This window comes from Cryphonectria parasitica, assembly GCF_011745365.1.
Source record: "Cryphonectria parasitica EP155 unplaced genomic scaffold M406scaffold_3, whole genome shotgun sequence".
Lineage (NCBI taxonomy): Eukaryota > Fungi > Ascomycota > Sordariomycetes > Diaporthales > Cryphonectriaceae > Cryphonectria > Cryphonectria parasitica.
Window position 1 is genome coordinate 2833309 of NW_024468911.1, and position 24755 is coordinate 2858063.

The following is a 24755-nucleotide window of genomic DNA, read 5'->3' on the forward strand; positions in this document are numbered from 1 at the left end:
CCGCCAAGAACCCCTCCCTCTGCCTCGGATAAGGGCACTCCTGTGATTGTCAACACCCCTCCCACGCCGACGAAGACTACCTCGCCGAGGACGTTCGAAACTCTACGCCGAGGGACCGACTCGACCAGTGGTGGCGGTTCACTCTCGGAGAGACGTGCGAGGTCTGGCTCGTCGAGCATTGTGCCTAGCAAGCTATCCTCCATCTCGTCGACACCGCTGACGCCCATCGAAAGCGTTGCTGCTACTCCTACCAACCAGCCAACCAGCGGCTTCTTTACGTCTGTCATCTCCGCGGCCCAGAGTGCTGCCCAGAATCTCAGCAACACCATCGCCAGCACCGGCCCCAGCAATCCCAAAAATAAAGGGTCCCCGGCCGCTCAACCACAACAGGACGACACAGCCGACGAGGACAAGGTCGAGGTCGAGCCGTCTGCGGCAGCAATCCCAAGCTCGTTGATGGAATCCCAAGAACCTGCGGTCAAGACGATAGGCATGGGTGACCTCAGTTTGAGCCAGCTGGGCATCAGCGAGCCTATCTCTCGAAGCACGACTCCCCTAACTGCCAAGTTTCCAGAGCATCCTGATCACCGCAGATCAAGGTCCGAGTCCGCCCCGGTTGAGGTCAGTCCTGTCAAGGCCGCCATCGATGCGCCCTGGGACGATGCGCAGCGACCAATGTCCTCGTATGAAACACCGGCATATTATGGAGACAAAACGCCGCCCACAGGCAGCGTCTATGATGAGCCTTCTGGTGTCCACAGAAGCGGCAGTGTCAGGAGTGCAATCGGTCGTCGCAACAACAGGAAACGCGGGAGTACCAGTGGTACAGGCGGTACGGGGACTACTATTGGTGCTGCCCTGTCGGCTGTGAACTCGTCATTGGCTCAGCCCGCCGCGTCGCTTGCACCCAAACTTACGGGGTTTGCGGTGGCCAGCAAGAAGCGGAACCGAGATTTCCATGCGCTTTTCAAAAGTGTGCCGGACGACGACTACCTGATCGAGGACTACAGCTGTGCCCTGCAGCGGGAGATTCTGGCTCATGGGCGGCTATACGTTTCCGAAGGACACCTATGTTTCAGCAGCAACATTCTCGGGTGGGTGACCACCTTGGTCATGAGCTTCGATGAGATCGTGTCAGTCGAGAAACGGAGCACGGCGCTGCTCTTCAAGAACGGCCTCATGATTTCTACTCTGCACGCAAAACATATTTTTGCGAGTTTTGCGAGCAGAGATTCCACATACGACTTGATTGTCAAGATCTGGAAGCTGGGCCACCCTGGACTTCAGAGCTCCCTTAACGGGGTGCGACTGGACGACACGGGTGGCGACAAGACCGAGAAGATCGATGCTGGATCTGCGGTTGGGGACAGCCGAAGTGCCTCGGCATCGGAAGAAGAAGAAGAGGAGGACGAGAGCGATGACGGCGAGGATGTGTATGATGAGGACGAAGAGGAGCACGAGAGCCACGAGGCGGCTCAGGCTGCAGAGACACCTTTACAGGAGTCCGCCATCGAGAAGCCACTCACTCGCAAGGCATCAGGACTTATCGCAAACGGCGGTGCCCCATCCGAGAAGCCAAAGGATGCACCAGCGGCCCCGGCCCTAGGAGAATTTCCAGGCCCGGCCACGCATGCACCCACGGAGTGCGGCGATGCTGACACACACTACCAGAGGGTTGCAGGCGACGATACTATCCCGCTACCAATGGGCAAGGTCTACGACACATTGTTTGGGCCTGGATCTGTGGCGTGGATGACAAAATTCCTCACGGTTGATCAAAAGTGCAGAGATCTGCAACTTGACGACAAGAAGGGCTTGACTCAGGACAACAAGACGCGTTCATATACGTATATCAAGCCTCTGAATGCCTCGATCGGACCGAAGCAAACCAAGTGTATCATAACGGAGACCTTGGAGAATTTGGACCTGGAGAAGGCCGTCAACGTCTTGATTACGACACAAAACCCAGACGTCCCGAGTGGCAATGTCTTTAGCGTCAAAACCAAGTACTGTCTTTCATGGGGCGAGCATAACTCTACCCGGGTTCAAATCAGCTGTGTTGTGGAGTGGACAGGCAAGAGCTGGCTCAAAGGTATCGTCCTCTTCCCCGCCTCACACCGTGACCCCCTCTCCCTCCTGGAAATAACAAAGTATCTAATCTATTTGGCAAAACAGGACCTATTGAGAACGGTGCTTACGATGGACAAGGGCAGTATTGCAAGGATCTCTTCGTCGCCCTGAAGGCTGCCGTCTCCAAGCGCTCCTCAGCGGCTGCGAATGGGGCTGGAGGTAAAACCCGGAAGAGAGGCAAGAAAGGAAAGACCGCTGCAGCCGCAAACGTCGCAAGTGACAATGAAGACGCGGCAAAGGGTTCTTCCAAGCAAGACTGGGGCATCTTGGAACCATTGCATGGCATTCTCGGCCCGGTGGTCGATATCGGCAAGCCTTTGCTTACGGGAAATGTTGTCTACGGCCTGCTGGTTGGTCTCCTGGTGGCCGCCTGGTTCGGATTCGGGTTCACGAACAAACCTGTGCCTGGGCCCTACGGAGCTCCCTTGGGTCTCTATGGGTACCCTGACCGGCTGGCTGCATATGAGGAGATGTGGCGACGCGAGGAGAGCGAGCTATGGGAATGGCTGGAGGAGCGCGTCGGCATGGACCGCCTGCACAGCGGGGAGCCGCAACCGCGGAAGAGGGTGGTAGAGGCGCGCACCTTGGAGGAGAGGCTTCGTGAAGACCGCATGGACGAGCGGGAGATCAAGGATGCCATCAAGATCACGGAGGAGAAATTGAAGGTCCTAAAGTCGGTCGTGGAAAAGAGCGAACAGACCACAACTTCGGTCAACTAAAAAGACGGCGGCGACTGGGGAGGGGAGAACAAGGTACGGGATGGAAAACCTCTCCTACGCATTGAACCTTTTTTTTTTTTTTTTTTTTTTTTTTTTGGTATACTTTTGTGTATGTTAGTACATACTGTCTTTCTATTTCTCTCCTTTCTTTTTGTTTCTTCTTCTTTTCAATTCTGTCTTTAGCGAGCATTAGCAACGGAGTGTAAAGTATGGTTGGTAGGGGTGGGCAAGCTCTATTACATCTCAACTAAGAGGGGGCCAGGTACATGTTGTATCATACAAATACATAGACTGTACTAGTATCATTTCGAATCTGGTGCGAAAACAAAATACAAAATTGGCCGAGTTTTACATTGCTTTCAGAGTTAGAGGGCCCAGGATTACGTGGCTATCTATGTATAAGTTTTAACGGTGAACAAGTTGTAGAAAAGGGAGGGAGGTATCAGGACCAATGATCTTGCTGGATGTATGATGTACTTTGTGATGTTTTGGTTCTTTTGTTCTTTTCTTCCCTCTATATGCCTTTTTTTTTCTTTTTCTTTTCAAGTACACACACACACACACATATATATATATTATATATATATATGTGTGTGTGTGTGTGTGTTTGTGTGTGTTTGTGTGCATTGTGCGTATTCGTGTGTATGCGTGTCTACAGAATAATCCATCACTTCTGTTGTATCAACCCTCCTACATCTTCTAACCGAATATTCTCAGGAGGCGCACCGCGATCTATCCGTCCCCATCCTGCATGCCACTCCGGCGCAGCACCACCAGCATGACCAGCACGGTTTTCTCTACTGTCATCATCATAGTCATCATCGCCGTGGCTGGTTAACGCCCTCCTCCCACAAGAGGAGCTACTACTCGCGCCCCCACGCGACCCCGCCGTGACGCTCCTGTGATGCTGTCCCGCCCTCGTCCTCCTCCACCACTGCCCTTTTCTCCTCGCCGGCAGTGGCCTGCCCGTGTTTAGATCTGTGCCTGTCCTCGCGCTGGTCCACATACTGCCGCCGCCGCCGCCGCCGCCGCCGCCGCCGCTGCCTCTTGCGCTGGCTGTCCGCGGATAGGCGAACCCGGCGGGCTTTCCGCCCAGAAAAGGGTTCATCATGCGGCGTGCGGGCCCGAGCCATCGTCGGCCTCGGCTGCTGCTACTACTGCGGGCGGTGGCCAGGTCGACGTGGGCTATGCTCCCGTTGACGCCTGCGTTGTAGCTCGTGGGGTCCTCGCCGGCGAGCTCCTCGAGGGTGAGCCCCTTGGTCTCGGGGATGAGCAGGGAGGCGAGGGTGCCGCAGAGCATGAACAGGGCGAACAGGCGCATCAGGCTTCCCAGCCACGGGTTGCTGCTGCTGCAGCGCGGCCCAAAGCAGTCGTCTTGCCGTGTTGCGAGCATGGGGATGGAGATGACCTGGGCGACGATGGCGCCGGCTTTCCCTGCGGCGGCGGAGAGGCCGTGGGCGGTGGCGCGGTACCGGGTGGGGAAGCACTCGCCCGGGACGATGAAGGTGGTTGTGTTGGGCCCGAGGTTGAAGAAGAACTGGGCCAGGACGTAGAGGGCCAGCAGGGCGCTCGACGAGAGGCGGTGGTAGGCGAAGCCGATGACGCAGAAGATGATGGTGAGGACGAGGAAGCCGAGGACCTGGAGGGGCTTGCGGCCCAGCGAGTCGATGGAGAAGATGGCGACCCAGTAGCCTGGGAGGGACCCCGCGACGGCGAGGATGATGGAGCCCACGGCGGTGTTGTAGAGCTGGGTGTAGAGAGAGGCGCCGTTGGAGTAGCCAATGGCGGCCAGGACGAGGGCGTTGTTGAGCCCGAGGCCGTAGAAGGCGAGGTCCTGGAAGAGAGGAGAAGGTTGTCAGTTCTGTATGGGTTTCGCCTTGCAAGAGAAAGAGAGAAAGGTCCCTATTCTTGTGCCAAACAAGATTCTCTATTGTCACACTTACAAGAAAGAACCAGGACAGAGTGGTACCCATGAGAACTCGAAAGTTCTTCCACTGTCCAAAGTACGATGTCAGATCCCGCCACGACGCAGCGGGCACCGAGAGGGATGGCCCAGACAGCTTCTTCAGCCGAGCCTGCCTGACAATGTCCACCTCCCCTTTGCCCTTGCTCGCCATAAAGGCCTGGATATCAGCATCGGCCATCTCGACGTCGTGAGCAACGTCGAAAGTGTATCTAGGTCTGTAGATTTCCCATAGAAGGATGGTGATAATAAATAATTAGTCTTGGGAGGAAGAAAGAGAAAGCAAAAAGAGAGAGAGAGAGAGAGTCCATCATTGAAGATGGAAGGGAAACAAAAAGATCATACGTTTCTGGGATTGTGAGCCTGTAATACAAGGCAAAGCACGCAGGAAGTGCTCCCATGCCCACGATGATGCGCCAGCATCTATCTGCCGCGGTTTGGCAACTGTAGTCACACTCTGATAAATCCGAGACGCCCGCGAAGGAACCCTTGAATGCCGCCGTCACGATCAGGGCTACGATGGCCGCGACCAGTTGGCCGACGCCCTGCATGGAGAAGACACCTGCCATCATGGCGCCTCGCCATCTTGTGGGTGCGAATCTGCACACACACACACACACAAGTGTCAGTGAGGATCGTGCAAGCGAATGAGGGGTGGTTAAATGAAGAAAATAATATGCTGGGTGGGACGTACTCGCTCATGATGACGGATGACAGAGGATAGTCGCCACCAATTCCAATACCCTGAAGATTTATCATCAAGACTCAGCAGCCATCCCAAGTTCTCATCTCTTGTCACTGGAAGGGGACTTTTCACCCCCAACCCCAAGACCCAACTTACCATCATGACCCTCCAAAAGGTCAACAAGGCCGTCGAGCTCATCGACTGGCTCGGGCTGACCATGGCAAAGAGCAACGTCGAGACCACAATGATAATCAACTCAATCCCATACATCCTCCGACGCCCAAATGCATCAGCCATCCATCCAAACACGATCTGCCCGAGAATAATGCCCGCGCTTGCAGATGCCTTCAACGCCTGCGACACAGGCGTCGGCAGCACGCCGTCGTTCCCACCGAACCCATAGCGGGCATCCTCTGCAGGTCCTGACCAGAAGGCAAGCCCCAGGAAGATGGTGATCAGGTTGATGGCGAAGATGTCATAGCTGTCGAGGAAGAAGCCCACGCCCGCGACGAGTATAGCTCGGATGTGATAAGGTCTGAAGGGAACCTTGTCGATCTCAGATAATGCCAGCCGTCGTCTCAAGTTCGGATCGGCGATATGAGAGTAGTCGTTGGCTATGGTGGTTCATTTTTGCGGCCTTTCAGTTAGCCTTGTGGCCTTTGGCTGGGCTTTCCTCAGCGACAGCCGCGAGGATGACGCTCTGCGAGGATGACGCTCGTGGAGGATGATACTCCTGGAGGAAGGTGTGGTAGCATACCGAAATTGTGAAAGGCACGATCGCCACCATACGCCCTGTATATTCCTCCTTCTGGCAGCGAGCTCATGCTGATATGCTGTTGGGGGACCTGGTCATGAAGGCTCGCTGCTGCTTAGCATGCCGCATGCTTTCCGTCCATCGAGGACGCAGAGAGATCTTGTCTGTTTCCTGACCAGCCTGTCCTAGAAGACGTCCCCTCACTGCTCAGGAAAGACGGTATATGTCTTGAAGAAATTCTCCAGGAGGTCAAAGAATATTGCGCGGATCCTGACAAGGCAGACGGTTGTCGAACACAGCGTGCGTCTCTTGAGGCTGAGATAGTCGTCTTTTGGAACCCACGAGGACGAGATTCTAGAAGAACACCAAGAAGAACGGGACGAAAGTTAATGCAACTAGTACCTCGGCCCGTCCGGAATATATCACGCCCCAGCAGTAGCAAAAGCAGCGAGTAAGGCTCTTTTGCAACCACGGTACTACAGGTCAGCGGGTGGCGTACCTGATTTAACTAAGGCTCCAGGATAAGGCGGCGTTACAGCGACATGGGGAGCCTCATTTGCTGCGCATGAGACGGACTCGGTCCAAGGAACCAAAGAGATCACAAAGCAAGCAAAGGAGGACTTGCTGTTGGTGGCTAGTTGGCGAGCGCTGGAGCTGCAGCCTTACTGGCACTGACACACAGACTGACAGTCAAAGGATCGGCGTGCTGATAAAGTGAGGAGAGGTGTTCATTAGTAATGTGTAGCATCGCGCATGTTCTTGGCGAGGGAAGCAAACCTATCCTTGTGCTGCCGTGCTACCCCTCCCATTCTTCCAAGGTGTGGCACGTTTCTACTGCGCAACACGCCCAACGAGGGTGCCAAAATGCAAGCCCCGTTGCACGACGCCTCTTCTTCTGCTGCAGCCAGCCCCCCACGGCTTGTCGCAATAGTACGCGCAATTTGTTATAGTACAAATCTGGGATTACGCGCCTGTCGCGATTAGGTAGGGACTTCGTCCAGGTTTACGAGAAGCTTGATTCAGCTGGGTCTTATTGTTTTATTTCCGAAAGAGGGGGGGGGGGGAGGTTTCGCCCGCCGGCGGCCTGGCGCCATGCAGGTCAGCAGTACTTTTTTTCGGCTGCATAAATTTGTCGAGAGGGGTTTGGGCCTGTCCGGGGCACGATAAACCTCGCCGCGAACCCCTTGGACCCAAGATACCTGCCTCTTTGAGGGTGGACGCCCCGCCGTTGGTGTACGCCCGTATGCGCCCTGAACAGCCTGAGCCAGCTTTCCACTCCAAACCCCCTTTTCAATGCAACCAATCCACGCTTGTTGCAGGAAGATGATGATTGACAAATTACTACTGGATAGTAGTAGTACATAGCAGTAGACCTGACCATGCTCCGTTGTATACTTCAGGGGGTTTCTCGAGACTCATCCAAAGAGCGGCGACTGGCTGCAGCAGATGTAAGTGGCTGAAATCCATCGAATCTGCCCACGTGCCCCCCGCCCCCCCCCCCCCCCTTGGCGTCTAGTAACCCATTGTTTTCGACCATGTGCTTTTCTGGTGACACTTCGCGCACGTTGCATGAACGAGATAGAACGAAGATCTGCCCTCCTACCTTTTTCTTTTCCCTCTTCCTTTTCTTTCTCCATCGATCAATTTACACACAGAGAGAGTTAGTTGACGATGACCAACTTGAAGTAACAAATCATGCCGTACTGCCAAGGTGGAGAACTCCGAGACATCGACCGCTGGGCTGGGTTCCCCCGTCACTGGCGTCGGTCGCAAGTAGATGGATGGTTGATCTTTGATTCGGAACTCCATCCTCATCCCGTCTGTCCCTCGCCTTTCACTAGAACCAAGCTTGAACCCAAGCCGGCGGGTTGAACGCCGTAAGCACCAACCCTTCATATGGAAGAAAAGAGAAAGAAAAAACTCCCACCAGAAGACCGCCCAAAGTGCCAGAAACGCTGAATCACGAGTTGAACATAATCCAATCTTGCTTCGCTTTTGCGCAGTTGTCCCAAATCTCTTTCCGAGGATCGACGTGTGGCAACAACCTCTTCTTTCTTCCCACCTCTACCAAGCCGTGATATCCTCCACTTCAGCTTCGCCAAACGTGCTACTCTTGGTCAGCTGACCGGCGGAGCTCACGATAGCCGCCGGTTCGCCGTCTTTTTGCATGATGTCGGGAAGGACCTCGTGGAGGAACTCCAGGATGTACTTGTTGACCTGCTCGAACTGGAGCAGGAATGCATCGTGACCCTCAGGGCTCTCGATCTTCCCGAGCCTGGCGTTTCTGATATGCTCAGCCAGCTCCTGCTGCTCGGCAAAGGTGAACAGACCGTCGCTCTCGATGCCCAGGACCAGAGCCGGCTGTTCGATAAGGGCGAGGGCTTCCGCAACGGTCGGAGCACGGTCACGGGACACGTCGTGGGTGTCCAACTTCCTCGTTATGGCGATGTAACAGTTGCTGTCAAAACGCTTGACGAATTTCCCTCCTTGGTACCTCAGATAGGACTGGGCGGAGAAGTACGTCGAGCTGGGCACGTTCTCCCCTCCTGCGAGACTCTCCTGCCTTGGGCCATGGAACTGAGGATCCAATGCCTGCTCGGCCGCACCGTCAGCTCCTGGTGCTGCTGGGCTGCTGGCCTCACTCGCCCGCGGTGTCTGGCTTGTCCTTCTTGAGTTGGCGGGTCGATTGATCTTGTGCCCATCATTGTGTATATTGAAGTGAGCTTCCGAGGGGGTGCTGGGCCGAGATCTTTCACGGATTGTCTGGCGCCTTGAAGGATCGGGAGTGTTCCGGCCGAAACGAGACTCGAATGAGTTGCGACTACGATAAGTCAAGAGCGCGGACATCCTCGCTGCCCCAAGACCTGTGGAAGGCGGGTCGTCGAAGGAGTAGTAGCCGTCATTATACTTGGGATCGGCGTAGATGCTCTGCCTCTGTGCCTCACCCCAGCTGATGCACCATGCGCTGTGCCGGCTGGATGTTGCGATGGGCACGATAGAACGAACATAGTCTTTGCCAAAGTAGGCCCACTCGAGCACCAGCATTCCACCCATGGAGCCACCGACGACGGCAGCGACCTGTTTGACCCCCAGGTCCTCCAGAAGCAGCCGGTGAAGCCTGTGAAGTGAATCAGATTAGACAGCCGCCGCATATGTCCATGCCGAGAGCGTAGGCGACCTACCGAACATCGTCACGTATTGTGGTCAGAGGAAACTCAGGCCCATATCTTTCATTGCTGCTGTCTCCATCCTTGGCGGTCACTGGACTGGCGGTGCCATACGGACTGCCCAAGCTGTTCATGCAGACCACGAAGAAGCGAGACACATCAAACGCACGCCCGTTCCCACCCAGTAACGGCCCCCACCAGTCACCTACATCAGCACTGCCGGTCAGAGCATGACATATCACCATGGCGTTGTTTCCGGATGGAGACAGTTTTCCCTTGGTGGTGTACGCGACAGGGACATTTTGTAATGTCACGCCAGACTCGAGAGTGAAGGATGGTATCACTGCAATCTGCTGGTCTGGGATCAAGCCTGAGAATGGATTCTCGACCTGTGATTGTATTCTTTCTTGCATGTATTCAGCCACTGGTCATTATGCGCATTGTCTCTGTCCAAGACGCCAGCTTACCATATTTGCAGCCGTCACGGCCATTTGTGGTTGTCATTGTCTGTTCTGGACTTTTAGAAGGGAAGATAGGAAGAATAAAATGGGCCTTTTTCTTATGAAATTGGATGAGAGTGGGCAGGTGACAAGTCTCTTGAAGATCAGGAAGAGAATCGTGTGACTATTTGCATAAAGATGCCGCTGATGACAAGCAAAGAAGAGTCAACATCTCAAATGACTGTCCAAGTAAATAGCGGCGGCATCTTTTTTTGCTCTTTTTCTTTTTCAGTTGCGATGCCGGAGACGTCATTGCCTGGTCGAACCTGCCAAGGGGGCACTGCTAGGACCCGCCCTAGCTATCCTAGCACGCATAGCAGCCCTTGTCATAACGCCCGTGCTTACTTAGTCAGAAGGGCCTGCCTTCCGGCCGGCAAAGGCGCGACCGACCCAACGTCGTTTCTTTGGTACCATGGCAATAGCAGCAGCAACTCGCGAGGCTCTCGCAATTGACAGCCTTAAAGTTCTTTTTTTTTTTTTTTTTTTTTTGTCTCGTCGACGACCTCGCCCAGTCATTCCCTCTGCTCGATCTCGACTTGGTGACGGAGTGGTGCACAATATTCACACTTTCGTAGCCTGAACCAATTTTCTTTGTCTATTTCTTAATCTTCTTGCTTCGCTCAGGGTCCTTTCACCTCTTCTCACGCCGCTCCGAGCGGCAGGCGAGACGTGCTTTCGAACTTTATTGATTCGCGGTCGCGCCAGAACAAAGAGATCTCATCCGCACCTCGCATCCACGCCCCTCCTCTTCTTCATCAGGTGCTTTCAATCAACTTCGTCTTACAGACTCCTGCGATTCTCCTCTCCGCACTGATGACATTGCCGTCGCAGATACCGATCTGATCATGGCTCCGAAGCGCAAGAGGACTGCCGACTCGGGAGCCACCCGCCCTTCACCTCACCGACCAGGCGACACCAACTTGGCCCAACATGACAGAGGCCGTACTGGCAGTGGCTCTAGGTCAAGGCGCAACGACCGCCGCGACTCAGGTGCCCCCTCGGCTGGCTCTGGCGCAGCAGCAGCAGCTCCTCCCAACCCATCATCTCTCGCCCGACCCTCCAGCGCATCATCTCAACCTGCCGTCGCCCCTGTGACCACGAACGCTCCCGTTCCACAGTCTCCTGCACATCCCTCGCCGATACAATCCGGCTACCGCTACGACATTGTGACTGATGCCCGACTGGGCAGTTGGGCGCAGGGCGGTCGCCAGGAGCTGATTCAGCATGGCATCCAGTCGCGTGATGACGAGGATTTGCAGGAGCTGTCTACGATCTTTCAGGAACTACTTCAGTCATGTCTTGACTACCGCCTGAGGGCTTCCGAGGCGGGCGAAGTCACTAAGGAGATCATTGGGCCCCACGATGCCGACAGCAGCGGCGCGCCCACCTTCGATGCCCACATCTTGTTTCTCGACACTGTCTCCGTCTACCTCGATGTTGAGACGAGCAAAAACGGTCAAAATCTGCGTGACTTTATGATCGCAACCAATATCGACCCTGCGCTGATGCGCCGTGTTCTCGAACCAGCCGTGCTGGAGCAGTTGGGGCTGATTCGCGAGACATTCACCAGGGTGGGAATTCGTCAGGCTACCAACATCTTGTACAAACAAGCAAATTATAACTTGTTGCGTGAGGAGACGGAGGGATATGCGAAGCTTGCAACGGAGCTCTTCACGACTTGCAACCACCAGGCCCCAAGCTCGGACGCGGTTCAAGCAGCCTTTGAGAGAGTCAAGGGTCTTATCGGTACTTTTGACCTGGACGTCGGTCGAGTCCTCGATGTCCTTCTCGACGTATTTGCCTCCGTTGTCATCAAGCAGAACCGGTTCTTCGTCAAGTTCTTGCGCATCAGTTCATGGTGGCCCCGCAGCCATGTGAAATCTTCGACTTTTTGTGGTGGGCTGCCAAAATGGGCGCTCCCGGAGTCGAGTCACTGGCAGATCAGCGAGGAGGACGAACAGATACTCAGCGCTGAATGCTTACAGCGAGACCTTGACTTTTGGAGCAGGGCCCGAGAAGGGCGTCTCAGAACATACTTTGAACTCGGTGGCCGACAACTTCAGGGATCCGAGCTTCAGCGCATCAAGGCTGTCCTTGAATCGAGCGACCAACCGCCCGATGACCTCTCCCATCTTGACTCGGAATCTCAATGGATCTTGGCCACCAAGACCCTGCCGCCTCAAGGAAACAGGGTCGCCGCCCAGCTGCTCGGCTTCAAGCTGCGTTTCTACGAATCGGATGTTCGGGATCAAGAGAACGATGTTATTCCTGCCAACCTCTTCTATATGACTGCACTGCTTATCAAGATCGGCTTCATTTCACTTGCAGACTTGTGGCCACACCTGTCCCCTGACGATGCCAACATGGAAGAGCATCGGAGGGAGAGAGAGAAGATACTCGAGGAGGAAGAGCGAAAGAAGACCGGCAGAGGCAACAACGCTCTGACCATGTCCGTCCTGACTAACGACTCCCCCGATCAACAGCCCACAAAGCCAGCTACCCAGACGAAAGCAACTGATGCATCCGAGGAAAAGGACAAGGACAAGGACAAGAAGCCCGAATATCCTCCTCAGAAAGTGCAGCTGCTGACCGAGCTTCTCACCATGGGGTCCATACCCGAAGCTCTCTATATCTTAACGCAATATCCGTGGCTTCCAGAGGCATATCCGAACCTCTACAAGCTCATCAATCGCCTCCTTTTGTACTCCATACAGAAGGTCTCCGACGAATGCAGGGTCGTTCCTCGGGATTCTGGAGTGCAATCCGAGATTCCGGCGAAACGCCTTCCAGATATTGAGCAGACAGGTGTCGCCAAGGGATCTGTGAGACTTGGCCAGACACTGCAGAGGCGACCTTTCCGCTGGCCACACCCCGACGGCGAGAGCAACAATACGCCTTACAGGTACTACTGGGACGAGTGGGCTGACAACGTACCCATCTGTCAAACTATCGATGATGTATTCACGCTTTGTGATACACTCATGAACCTGTCAGGAGTCAACATTGGCAGGAACCCGACGCTCCTTGCAAAGCTCGCTGGAATCGGGGCTATGAGTCTGTCTCAGGATCAGTCGCCTCAGAACGTGAACCGCTGGCAAGAACTACTCACACGTCTACTGGTCCCCGCCCTGAGCCTGACTGAACACAATTCTTTCGCTGTTCATGCTGTTTGGGATCTGCTGAAGCGATTCCCAATTACCACGCGGTACGCCATCTACTCGGAATGGTTCCTCGGCCGGACCTCGCGTAACACAGCGATCAAGTCGGCCTTCGCCCGTACCAAGGCAGAGACGAACAGTGTGCTCAAGCGGCTCTCCCTCACGAACCTGGCCTCGATGGCCAAAAAGCTCGCAAAGACTGCCTATTCGTCCCCTGGCGTCGTCTTCAAGACCGCTTTCGACCAGATCGAGGCCTATCCCAACCTGATCCAAGCCTTTGTCGAGTGCGCGAGATATTTCACCGATCTGGGCTATGACGTTCTGACGTGGTCTTTGATGAGTGCCTTGGGCGGAAAATCTCGAAGCCGGACACAAGAAGCATCCGTGTTACTCACCAGCAAATGGCTGCAAGCCCTGTCCAAGTTCTCTGGCCGTGTTTTCAAGCGATACCAGAACATGGCACCATCTCCGGTTCTTCAGTATGTCAACAGCCAATTGTCCAAAGGCAACTCTACAGACCTGGTGATACTTCGAGAGCTCATCCTGAGCATGGCTGGCGTGGTCTCCGATGTGGACTTCACGGATGCTCAATTGCGGGCAATGACGGGCGGCGAGGTTTTGCGTCGGCAAACCTTGATCAAACTCGGCGATCGGCGATTCGAGTATGTCAGCGGTGCAAACCGTCTTATGCAGTCGCTGGTCGACACGAAGCTGGCTGGGAGGCTCCTGATCAACTTGGCTCAGTATCGCCAGTCAGCACTCTATCAGGACGATGCTCATGTCAAGTATCTCGCCACAATCATGGACGAGGTTCAACAAGCATTGGCACAGTATCTTGATCTCCTCCGAAGCAATCTGACCCCGGATGACTTTGACAAGCTCATTCCTGGTGTCGTGGAGCTGATGGCAATCTACGGTCTCGACGTCAATCTGGCTTTCATGATTGGAAGGGCCAGCCTGGCCCATCGTATGGCCAATACCAAAGGACCGGCAACCTCATCCACCAAGGATGGCTCCTCAAACCCTCAGACGGCGCGAGAGGTTATCGATGTTGATGGCGACCTGGCGATGAATGAGACCATCGCTGATAGCCCGACGGACAAACAGGCGGCTGTCAAGAACGAGGCGGAGGATAAGATGGCTGTGGACGACATGCCTGTCCCAGAAAATTCAGGAGATGCGAGCGTGCCTCAAACGTCATCCGAGACACGAAAGCTTGACCCAATCGCAGACGTGCTACAGCCTATTGTTGATAGCATCCAGGACTCCTTCCCTCCATCGACCTGGAAGAGCCTCAGTCCAGAGTTCTATGTCACGTTCTGGTCTCTCTCTCTTGGCGACTTGCACGTGCCGCAGATGAGCTATGAGGCCGAAAACGATCGGCTCAACAAGGAATCCAACGACGTCATGAGAGATCGCACCGACATGACGCGACATGGAATGAACAAGAAAGAAGAAAAGAAGAAGGCTCTCCAGGCACTTGCACAGTCTATCAGGGAAGAATTGGGAAGCCATATCGAACGTTATCAAAAGACCAAATTCAGATTGGCCCGACAGGCCAAATACTGGTTTTCTGGGTCGATTGCAGAGTCGGCAGTGGTTGCTGATGCTCTATTGGAGCATTGCATATTGCCCAGGCTTCTCACCTCTGCGGCAGACACGGAATACTGCTTTCGATTGCTCAAATGCCTGCACGAGAACCAGACACCAAACTTCAAGCTCTTCACGCTCTATGAACAGCTCTTCAACGCAAACCGACTCCGTGCAATCATCTTCTCTGCAACAGTCCGCGAGGCCGAGTATTTGGGACGTTTCCTCAGATGCGTCCTCGAGGATCTGGCAAGGTGGCATGCTGATAAGACGGTCTATGAGAAGGAGGCTTTTGGGCCCAAGCGCAAGTATTTGAGCTTCGCCACCACCTTCGACGACGAAGGCAACCCAACGGCATTCGTCGAGCATCCATTTTTCCGAGATTCTCATTATGAGTGGCACAAGAACCTTAACATTGCGCTGAAAGCCTGTCTGCAGGGAACTAAGGAGTGGATGCATATCCGGAACGCTCTGACGGTTCTCAAATGGGTCGCAGAATTCTTCCCCGCCGTCAACTTCATGGGGAACCAGATGCTGAAAGTTCTCGACGAGATCAAGGCCCGTGAAGACGGTTCGAAGGGTGGGTCCGAAGAAGAGCACCGTGTCGACCTCTCAGTTGCTGCTCAGACGGTCTTCGCGATGTTGAAGAGGCGAGACTCCAAATGGGTTGCTGTGCAAGCATTCCGTCCCAATGTGGTGAGCAGTACAAGAGCTTTCAAGCAGGAGACCAGCAGCGCTAACGCACCCACGCAGTCTGTCACGCCGCAGGATGGACCGAAGGATGTCGACATGACCGTCCCAGGGGCAAGTTCCACTCTGCGCCCGACTGCAGTAGAATTCAAGCCTCAACAGAGCACCACGTCAGTACCCTCGACAACAACTGTAAAAAGAAAACCCACCGCTTACAAGATTTACTGACATGGAACAGAACTGCTGCATCTGCCCAACCCGGGGAGGTGGAAGATGGCGAGGTGAAGGATGGCAAGGAATCCAAAGCCTCAGCGAATTCTGCCCAGAACGAAGAGGCAAAGGCCGCACCCGCAGCCAGCAGGACTCCGGCCCAAGACAACGAGGCGCGAAAGGATTCTTCCAACAGGGACAAGCCTGCTGCACAGGGCAGCAGGCCCGCGACGCCCAAACCGGCTTTACCCATGCCGCCAGCCTCCACGTCAAATGTGCGCAGCGACAGTTCGCGGCCGTCATCCACGCCGAGACCAGAAAGATTGCCCCACGGCCTGCCAAATCGGCCTAATGTGCCGATCCCTGGTCGTTACCACCCACAGCACTCTACTCCTGAACGTCGCGATCTGCCCAGCAGAGACGCCCGGGAGTCAAAACAGCCTCGAGAGACAAGAGAGCCACGTGACGCAAGAGAGCGCCACCGTGACCCTAGGGACCTTCCTCGTGATCCTCGAGATCTGCGAGATCATCGTCAGCAGGACAGCGGGCGTGGAGACAGACGAGATCACCACGACTCGGACCGCAGAGGAAACGAGGGTGTCGCTCGCGAGCCCGGACGACTCTCGGAGCGTGACTGGGCAAGTCGACCTGAGACTGCACCGCGTCGAGGTGAGCCGGCCAATGACCCAGATACTCGCCCGACCCGAGATCGCACCCAGAGTCGTGATGGCCGTGGCCCCCGAGAGCAGCCTGTTGCGCCTCCTCAGTCTCAAACGGCAGCCTCCAAAGAGGGACAGGAAGAACCGCCAATGAACCCTCAAAGAGCAGCCCTGATCCAGGCGGATGATCGACCCGAGATGATCAATCCCCAACGTGCTGCACTCATACAAACCACACCAGGCAATCCATCGGCACGGTCGCCAAGAGAGACGGGACGCGATCGTGTGTCATCGCGCGCATCATCGCCGAGGAGAGACGACAGACCAAGTCGAGAGGACCGGCATAGCCGCAGGAATGGGAATGCGGCTGAGCCACCACTTCATCCTTCTGCTAGGGACAGTGAAGCGCCGCGAGATCAAAACCTTCCATCGAGCGACCGCAGCCGCGGCGATGCATCTCACCTGGGACCAGCCCCGCGCACGCACGACTCGGATCGGAGCCGGTCCAGTCAGCAGGACCCAAACTACGGACGATTGAACTCACTGCCTGCGGCATCCTCTGTCCCAGACACTGTTCCGCTGGGTCCTCGGGGTCGCGGATCCAGAAGCTCGTCTAGGGCGTCTTCGACGCTTCCCGCACCACCTCGATCAGAAGGGCGGATGTTGCCTCCTGACCCTCCTCCCAGAGCGCCTTCACCGGATCGCCAACCTCCGACGGGCCCCGCATCATCACGACCACGCAGAGCCCAGCCGAGTCAGGCCGAATCGGCTCAGGCCGCTGGAGCCTCCAGTGTGCATGCTTCCTCTAACACTGGGATGCACCCCGATCGTGTGAAGCACTTCGACTCGAACCCCAACCAGGTGCCAGTACATCCGGATCGGATGAATCATATCGCCTCAGTGCCACCGCCGCCTCCACCACCACCAGGCGGGCCTCCTCCGTCCCGTGGCCGACCGAATATGCCACCTCTCCACACCAACGACCGGATGCCCACACCGACCGGCCCATCTGGCTCGCGTCACGGCCAGGGCAGTCTACCAAACACGCCAGTCACAGAGCACAACTCTTCTTATCCTGCCCCGACCGGCCCCGCAGCAAGCCACGAGCGCCAGAGGGGCAGCGCCAGAAGACAGCTCCAGGACCTCCAGAATAGTATCACGCCTAACAGGCGAGATGCCGAGTATCGGAGACAGAGGACGAACCTGCCGGACTCTGACGCGCAGGTCCTGACGGGCGCGTCACCGGTTTCGACTCCGGTCCAGGAACGGCCAGATCCAATGCGGCGGAGTACCGTCCCGGATCGTCCTCAGGGAGGAACTGACAGCAGCAATGGACCACCGCCTCGGGAGCCGTCAAGATCTGGACCACATCAAGACGACGTCCCCAGCAGCAGGGGCGACTATGATCGCAACGGACGGAGGGACCATCGGGACCGGTCAGAACGGTCTGGTCGACATGGTGGTCGAGAGCGGAGTCCTCGTGGAGATCGCGAAGCGAGGGAGCCACGTGGCAGTGACAATCACGAACGACACGATCGACGGGCTGCTGTGCCGCCACCGGGGATGGACCTGAACCGTGATCGAGATCGAGATCCCAACCACGAACCGATCCAACCGAGACGGCCCATGCGGGATCTGGCCGCCAACAGCAGCAGCCGAGAACCTCTTCCTGCTGGTGGTGCCGGGGGCAGGGAGCCGTCAAGTTCCGGTCGCGAATCGCGGCACCGCGGGGAAAGGGGTGACAACAGTAGGGGCGAGATGGGCAGGGGTGATGGAGGCAACAGTGGTGGTAGACCTGGCGATGAATGGGCTGGCAACAGTCGAGGATCGATGCGTGGAGGACCCAGAGATTCTGGCCCTAGGGATGGCCCTCGAGACAGCGGATCTGGACGGCTCGGCAATGATCGGCGAGATGCTCGCGGCGACGAAAGATCGTCGGGAAGGAAGCGCAGGAGTGACGTCTCAGAAATGCCGCTGAACGAGCGGGACAAGAGGCCGAGACGGTAGCGCCCTTGACGCCATTTCAGTTCGCTATGTTTGCTGGCAAGAATGTATAATGTTGGGAGGGCCGAGATGGGAAGACAAAGAGAGAAAAAAAAAATCAAGACGACAGAATACTGAAAGAGAGAGTGAGAGAGAGAGAGAGTTCTGGTCGGACGCTGTTTTCCAGAAAGCCACAGATTGGACATCAGAACTGGTCAGGGGTGGTGTCCTTAGCGACGAAAAAAGAAGAATGTGTGCAACACTTGCAGATTACCCCTTTTGTTTCCCGTGCACCTGGATTGGGAGACTGAGTTTCTCTCTTCCTACGGGCAGAGAGTAATGGCTTTTTCATGGACGAGACCCTCCGAAGCTGCCACGCGTCAAATATTCAACACACATACAACCAAATCAACCCAACTCCTACCATACGGCAAGACATCCATAACAAGGCGTACCCTACAAACTGCTGTGGCCTTGCCTTTTGACTCTTGAAACTCCTGAAAAAGAAAGAAAAAAGTAACAAGAACAAACACGCCGACCCTCTTCAAGAGAATGTGTTCGTTTTATTCAGCAAACATCTACAACATGTCTCTATTCAACTCTTGAATTTGCCAGCCCGACATTGTCCCGTACAAGGATCTTTTTATTTTTGTAAATCATTTAAAACATCATCTCGCAAGTTTGGATTGAAAAGATACCCAATTTAAGGCGCGCAGCGACCTCTCGCGGTCCCGAAAAAGGACAAATTTAATTGCATCGGCGAGCATGATGGAATGTGTCTGGCGTTTGGACGGACAACGCGTATTTGGGTTGGGGAAAGGGAATGCAATGAATTTACCCTTTTTGCCTTCTTCTTGTTCTTTTTTCTTGGTGTCCTTGGTTTTCTTTCTCTCTTTTTCCTTCTTCCAGCACGGTGTTTCGCGCGTGAGAAAAGGTCGGCGATAATTCCACACAATGAAATTATAAGCTTGATTGGACATGGTTCCATGATGAGCAAATGGGACATGAATTGGGCGTGGACAGTTAGTTGCCTTTTTTTGTTGGTAACCTTATTATGATTCTGGTGATAATTGCTAGATAACTTCTTAGTACTGCCAGGCATCACCCCAGTCGACCGTCGAGATACCCTTTCCCTTCCCTTCCATGATGGCCTCCAGCTTGTCCTCGACCGTAACCCAGCCATTCCTCCTGGTGGCAATCGCATACCGAATCGACTGCGCCCACTCCCTCCACCACTGCTCCTCGCTCTGCACCACACACACCCTCCTCGCCGTCGTCGACCCGGCGGGCCCCATTCCAGCCAGCTGCTGCTGCTGCGACTCGTCCTCCTTGCTACACGAGGCAAAAGGCCACACGGCCTTGACAACCTCATACGTGCTCTTGCCCGAGAAGAGCGTCGTCAGGCCCGTGAAGAACTTGTTCACCTTGTCCGGGCTCTGCACGACCACTCTCGCGTGCGTCACGGGGAACGTCACGCTCACGACGCCCTTGTACCCCGTCGCGGCCACCAGGCTCCGCACCTGGCCCTCGAGCCAGCTGGTGTCGAGGTTGACGACCGTGCGCTCCAGCACAAACGCCTTGACGGGGCTCTTGTCCTCGACGAACCGCCGCGCCCAGGCCTCCAGGCCGGCGTGGTCGCCTAGGTCTGGCTCGAGGGATGGCCGGGTTCCGCCGCGCAGGGCGGGCTCGCCTGGTGCGACTGTGCGGATGTAGTCCATGCGCTGCTGCCCTCTCTTCCCGCCGGTGGTGGTTATGGTGATGGTGGCGGTCTCGTCTGGGACGAGCAGGTGCATGAGGTTGAGCTTGAGGGCAAAGTCGGGCTTGCCGTAAGAGTTGTTGGCGCGCGTGCCTGTGATGTGGAGCTGTGGCTTGGGCGGGACGCTGGCCTGGGCGCGGATGAGGTTGACGAGGGCGGATGCCGAGGAGGAGAGGTAGGGCGCTGTGGACTTCAGGGTGGTGCAGTCCGAGGAGAGCTCGAACAGGGGCGGGGCGTAGAGCTGGTAGTTGAGGAGAGGGAGGCCTGGGTGCTTGTGGGGAGGCTTTTGGTGGTGGGAGGAGGAGGGGGAGGAAGAGAAGGGAACGGAGGGCTGGCGTGGGGTTGAGGTGCTTGTGGGCCCGGAATAAGGTGGTGGTTCTGCTGATTGATGATATTGGGTGCTGCTGCTGCTGCTGCTGCTGCTGCTGTTGTTGTTGTTGTTGTTGTTGCTGTCGTCGTCGTCGTTGTTATTGGGCACCGCGGCAGGGCTGCTGAGCGCCGACAGGCTTACAGGACCGTTGCTGGAACCCATTGGGGAGATGGGGCTGCCGAGGGTGAGGGAAGTCGGCGTTGGTGGTAGGTCCCGGTCTGCTTGATGGCTGTAGTGGACGCGCAGCCGGTCCTTTTCTGATTGCTGCTTCTCATTGCCAGCCATGTCTATGCGCCAGAGAGTATCACTACCTCTGGTTCGAGAGTGCGACTCCTCTCCCACTCCACAATGCTTGAAGCAAGACGAAGCTGGGTGGTGAGGATCTGATGGTTTCCAGACGAAGGCGTGAGGTGAAACAATATCCTTTAGGGAATAGATCACGCGATGAGCACGGCTTGTCAATGTCCTCTCAATTCAATGGTCTAGAAAATCCCACAGTGGCAGGGGAAATAGATCCCTAGATGAACGGCAAACTGATATTAAAGTAGTTGCTTAAGATCTTGGGAGCCTCACAATGTTAGGTTGGTCTTTTGTAGAAGTCATATTGAAGGAAGATAGACAGAGGATTGGATGCCTCCCTCCCTTCTCCCATGTAAAGAACGCATGTTCAGTGTGGCGGAGTTCAGCTCGTCAGCACCTTAGAGCTGCAGCAGTTGCAGCGCTGATCTGGCGCTGACAGGCACAGGGCATGCTTGGCCCTGGTGTGTCATTGGCCTTATCTCTCTGCGGCCATGATGGCAGTGCAAGCATTCTGCTTTGTCTCGTGGCAATTTTCTAGCCGTACGTGGTTAGCAGAGATCGTTCACGTGTTTGCTGTCAGACGGAGCAATCCTCTTAAAGTGAAGTTTGAATTGGTGGTTCTTTGATTTAATCCGGAGCCGAGCTCACCCAGGAGGGGATTAGTCGTCTCTGCTGGGACGATCCAGAGCCTATGGCAGAATGCGAATTCTTCACTCTGTCCCTCTGAAGCATTGGGTCCCAAAAATTCTCCCAGAAGAGAGAAAGAGAAAATAAAGCCAAAACCTCCATATACATACATGTATATATATATATATGTATATATGTATATATATGTATGTGTGTGTGTATGACGTTGTGAACCTTTGGGAAAGAAAGAAGAAGAGGAAGAAGAAAGAAGAAGAAAAAGACGGCCAGGTCATCTCTCAGCCGTGTCTCTTCTTCTTCTTTTCTTTTTCCTTAGATTTCCTTTTCGCGCCTGGCGAATATAATTATTCGAGGTATGAACAAAACACTCTTCATGCCAGCTCAGACATGGAGGACAGCTCCCTCCTCTGCTGCTCCCACGTCTTCCTGCACGCCTCTTTCATGAGCCTCTTAGGCGCCAGTCGCCCCGTCATGAGCTCGAATGCCTCGATAGCCATCTCGCTCACATTCTCGAGTCCGTCGACCACAACCCAGGATGGATTCCTAGTATCCCTATAAACTTGCATTTGAGCAACCAGAGGTGTGATGAGAGGTTCGTAGGCCAACTGTAAGCAGTGTCAGTCTTGTTGTTTCTTGGAATCTCGTTCTTTCCCCCTCATTGGGTAGTGGGAAAGCAAGACGAAGCATGACAGGGACTGCGCAAAAAGGCGCGCTCTCTCGTAAGACTAACCTCAAGCACCACCCCTCCAGTTGGGCTACCGAGCCACTGCATAGGCATCTCGAAATCCGCCGGTGGCTTCCCTTCCACACCTGTGGCCGGCACACACGATATGATCATGGTCGGCTGCTCATATCCTTGTGGCCAGGGCTCGGAGATGGACGTCAAGACATGGCATATCTGCTTGAGCCCGCCTTTACCAGGAGTCATTCCTTGCTTGTGCGCCCAGTTGTTGAAATGATCCGCCACGACCTGGGCGTTGGATATAGTGCGGTTGAATATGAAAATGTGGCGGCAGCCGAGCTGGATCAGTGCATAAATTGCGGCTCTTGCCTGTCCTCCAGCGCCGATGACCAGCCCTGTCGTTTTGGACGCCCGCACGAAATTTCGCGGGCTCATGCTTCTCTGCAGACAGGTAAAGATGGACGACCAGTCGGTATTGTCGCCGTAGAACTCGCTCGTCAAGCCAGCCTTATTGCGTGAGACGGCGTGGTCAAGAATGTAGTTTGTCTTGCCTCGCAGGGGAAGCAGGACATTGACGGCTCCGATGACGGTGGCATGGTAGCTCTTCAGCTTCAGGTAGGGCACGATAGCAACCTTGAAGGGAGCTGTCAGTGACGCTCCACCGAACGAAGCATTGCTGCAGATCGAATTCACGTCCTCCAGCGTGGAGCATGGTTCGGCGGTAAAGCTGTGTGGCATGCCTGTGTACTCGTAGGCAGTGTGATGTATGCAGGGAGATAGCGAATAGGAGACGTCCGCCCCCAGCGTATAGAATTGTAGAGGCTGCAGTTCAAATTTGCGAAAGAGCGCATCAAAGCAGCTTGCTGCTGTGCAGACGGTCGCCAGGTGATCCCGTTCGTTCTCCATGTCTGGATGCTTGACAGGGCTGAAGATGCGGGACTGCACAGGATTCCTAACCCCAAGAACAGAGAAGTCGTACGCCACAAGGGGAGGCCGTGGGTTGGGCACTATGGTGGCTATCTTGTTTCGAAAGTCCGTGAGCATGTCCAGAGTGCTGTCGCCTGAGCAGAAGCGGACCATGCGGACGAGGTCGCAGCCGAGCGCCTTGGCATGCTGGTAGTCGCGAAGGTGACTGTCGTCTGACCAAGGTGTGGTCATCAGGCCGACATTCCAGTAGTTGCCCATAATCTTGGATCGACCCTTGTGGCTGAGAATTTTTTCTATGGGGAGGTCTTTGCGTTGCAGATCCAGACTCAGATAGTCCACGCCGAGCCGGAGACCAAGCTCGAGGAGCTCTGTGTCCATCTTGGTCTTCTCATCTGGCGGACGGCGCCGTTCTTCTCTGGGGTTTTCCTCGACGTGGTAGACGATAGGAACAGCCATCTTCCTCCGGATAAGCGCCACAAACCTGGCAATTTGATCTGTCATGTTCTCGGGCCAGTGGTCGATGATGAGCTCCACGCAGTCACCCCTCGCCTCGAAATCCTCCCATTCCAGATCCATGTGCACAAGATAGGACAGCCGTAATCGTAGGGCATATGAGTACTGCCTGAACTCGGGCGGAATAGCCCTCACCGCGAAGGGGCTCTCAAGGAAGAGTTTGGCCAGCCCCTGGCCCGTGACAAAGTCGATGAACCGGGTGAAGTCTTGCTTGGCGTCCAGCAGGCTAGACGGAGCTGCCATCTGCATGTCCCACTCGCCAGCAGTAGATCCATCATGGGACACGGCAGCCTTCGATTTGGACGAGTCGAAGAGGTTGTAATACTCAAGATTGGAGCACAGCCTGTGCTTCTGGTCTGCGCGGAGGATACGCTCTCCATCTGCAGACTCGAGAATGCGCAAGACCTCGTCCCTCTCTCGGTGGATGTAGATGACGGGATTGGTCTCTGAGAACTGACGCAGGGCCTCCTGGGCCTTCTCGGAGAAACTGCTCATACCGCACTCGATGATGCACTTGTGACGGTGCTCGTCAAGCATACGCTTGAAAACTTCATCGTTGCGACGGTTGAACTCATGCTTGCCATGCTTGCTGAGGAAAGCAAGACGCGTATAACCGGTGGCCTGCTGAAAATAGTAGTCCTCAGTGATAAGACGACGGCGTAGGTGAAGGGCGCCTATGAAACCCAAAGATCGTTTTCCAGCGCCACGGCAGCCGACGAGGACAACAGAGGCGTCTGCATTGAAAAGGCGCTCATTTAGCGGAGTGGTGATCTTGGCATCTTCGACGGCCATGTCGCCATGCCCTGGACATACCGTGGGTTAGAAGAGCCGCCGGCTGTGGAGTGAAACGATGGTGGTTCCTTTTTGGGTTTTTTATTTTATGTATCGGGAGCCCAAGGGTGGGGGGCGGTTGCTATTCTGGGTTGGGTTTGGACAAGACCCGTTTTGTCGTCACAGGAGGTTGTTGACGGTTCAACACCAACCCGAAGCGACAAAGAGACTGAGAAGGGGGAGGGACTTTGTCAGGTTCGGAGTTCCGTTCTCCGGCAGACGCAGACAGCGAGAAGAATGATGGGTGGCAGATGTGGTGTGGTGCGCTGTTGTCGGTACTTGAGGGTCATTAATCAGGAAATGGACTTGGCGGCGGAAAAGATATCTTCCCTCTCTAGTGTTGAGGGAAGCTCGAGGCCAACTCTGACTGGTTAAGGGCCTGGATTGTGAGTGAGACCAGGCTGTATAAAGTTGGAACCTGATTTTTCAAGTAGTACTTGTTCAAATGAACAGTGCTAATACTACTTTGAAGAGGAAGAAGAAGAAGATGATGATATTGAGTCCGTCTTGGTGACCAAGATTA

The 24755-nt window shown here is 55.1% G+C and overlaps 5 protein-coding genes across 5 annotated transcripts; 1 reads left to right on the plus strand and 4 right to left on the minus strand.

Annotated features, from left to right (window-relative positions):
- M406DRAFT_254474 (uncharacterized protein) lies at window positions 1–2849 on the plus strand (the record flags this gene model as incomplete). Its single annotated transcript, XM_040916966.1, has 2 exons — window positions 1–2092; window positions 2176–2849. Coding segments are annotated over 2 exons (2766 nt in total), but the record flags the coding sequence as incomplete, so codon positions are not given.
- A 482-nt stretch (window positions 2850–3331) lies between these two features.
- Window positions 3332–6813, minus strand: M406DRAFT_350570 (phosphate permease). Its single transcript, XM_040922561.1, has 7 exons — window positions 6255–6813; window positions 5654–6111; window positions 5507–5556; window positions 5158–5412; window positions 4793–5030; window positions 3858–4683; window positions 3332–3783 (listed from the first exon to the last, which is right to left on the minus strand). Exons 1-7 carry the CDS (start codon window positions 6319–6321, stop codon window positions 3713–3715), a joined length of 1965 nt encoding a protein of 654 aa, XP_040778421.1. The 5' UTR covers window positions 6322–6813; the 3' UTR covers window positions 3332–3712.
- A 1502-nt stretch (window positions 6814–8315) lies between these two features.
- Window positions 8316–9922, minus strand: M406DRAFT_328539 (homoserine O-acetyltransferase; the record flags this gene model as incomplete). The annotated part of the gene is made up of 3 exons (XM_040920339.1): window positions 8316–9369; window positions 9434–9824; window positions 9886–9922. 3 exons carry the CDS (start codon window positions 9920–9922, stop codon window positions 8316–8318), a joined length of 1482 nt encoding a protein of 493 aa, XP_040778422.1.
- Window positions 9923–19293: 9371 nt separating this feature from the next.
- Window positions 19294–20496, minus strand: M406DRAFT_253163 (uncharacterized protein; the record flags this gene model as incomplete). The annotated part of the gene is made up of 2 exons (XM_040916883.1): window positions 19294–19474; window positions 19529–20496. 2 exons carry the CDS (start codon window positions 20494–20496, stop codon window positions 19294–19296), a joined length of 1149 nt encoding a protein of 382 aa, XP_040778423.1.
- Window positions 20497–21256: 760 nt separating this feature from the next.
- On the minus strand, window positions 21257–24193 carry M406DRAFT_288536 (uncharacterized protein; the record flags this gene model as incomplete). Its single annotated transcript, XM_040918799.1, has 2 exons — window positions 21257–21884; window positions 22010–24193. The coding sequence occupies 2 exons, from the start codon at window positions 24191–24193 to the stop codon at window positions 21651–21653; spliced, it is 2418 nt and encodes an 805-aa protein (XP_040778424.1). The 3' UTR covers window positions 21257–21650.
- Window positions 24194–24755: the final 562 nt, after the last annotated feature.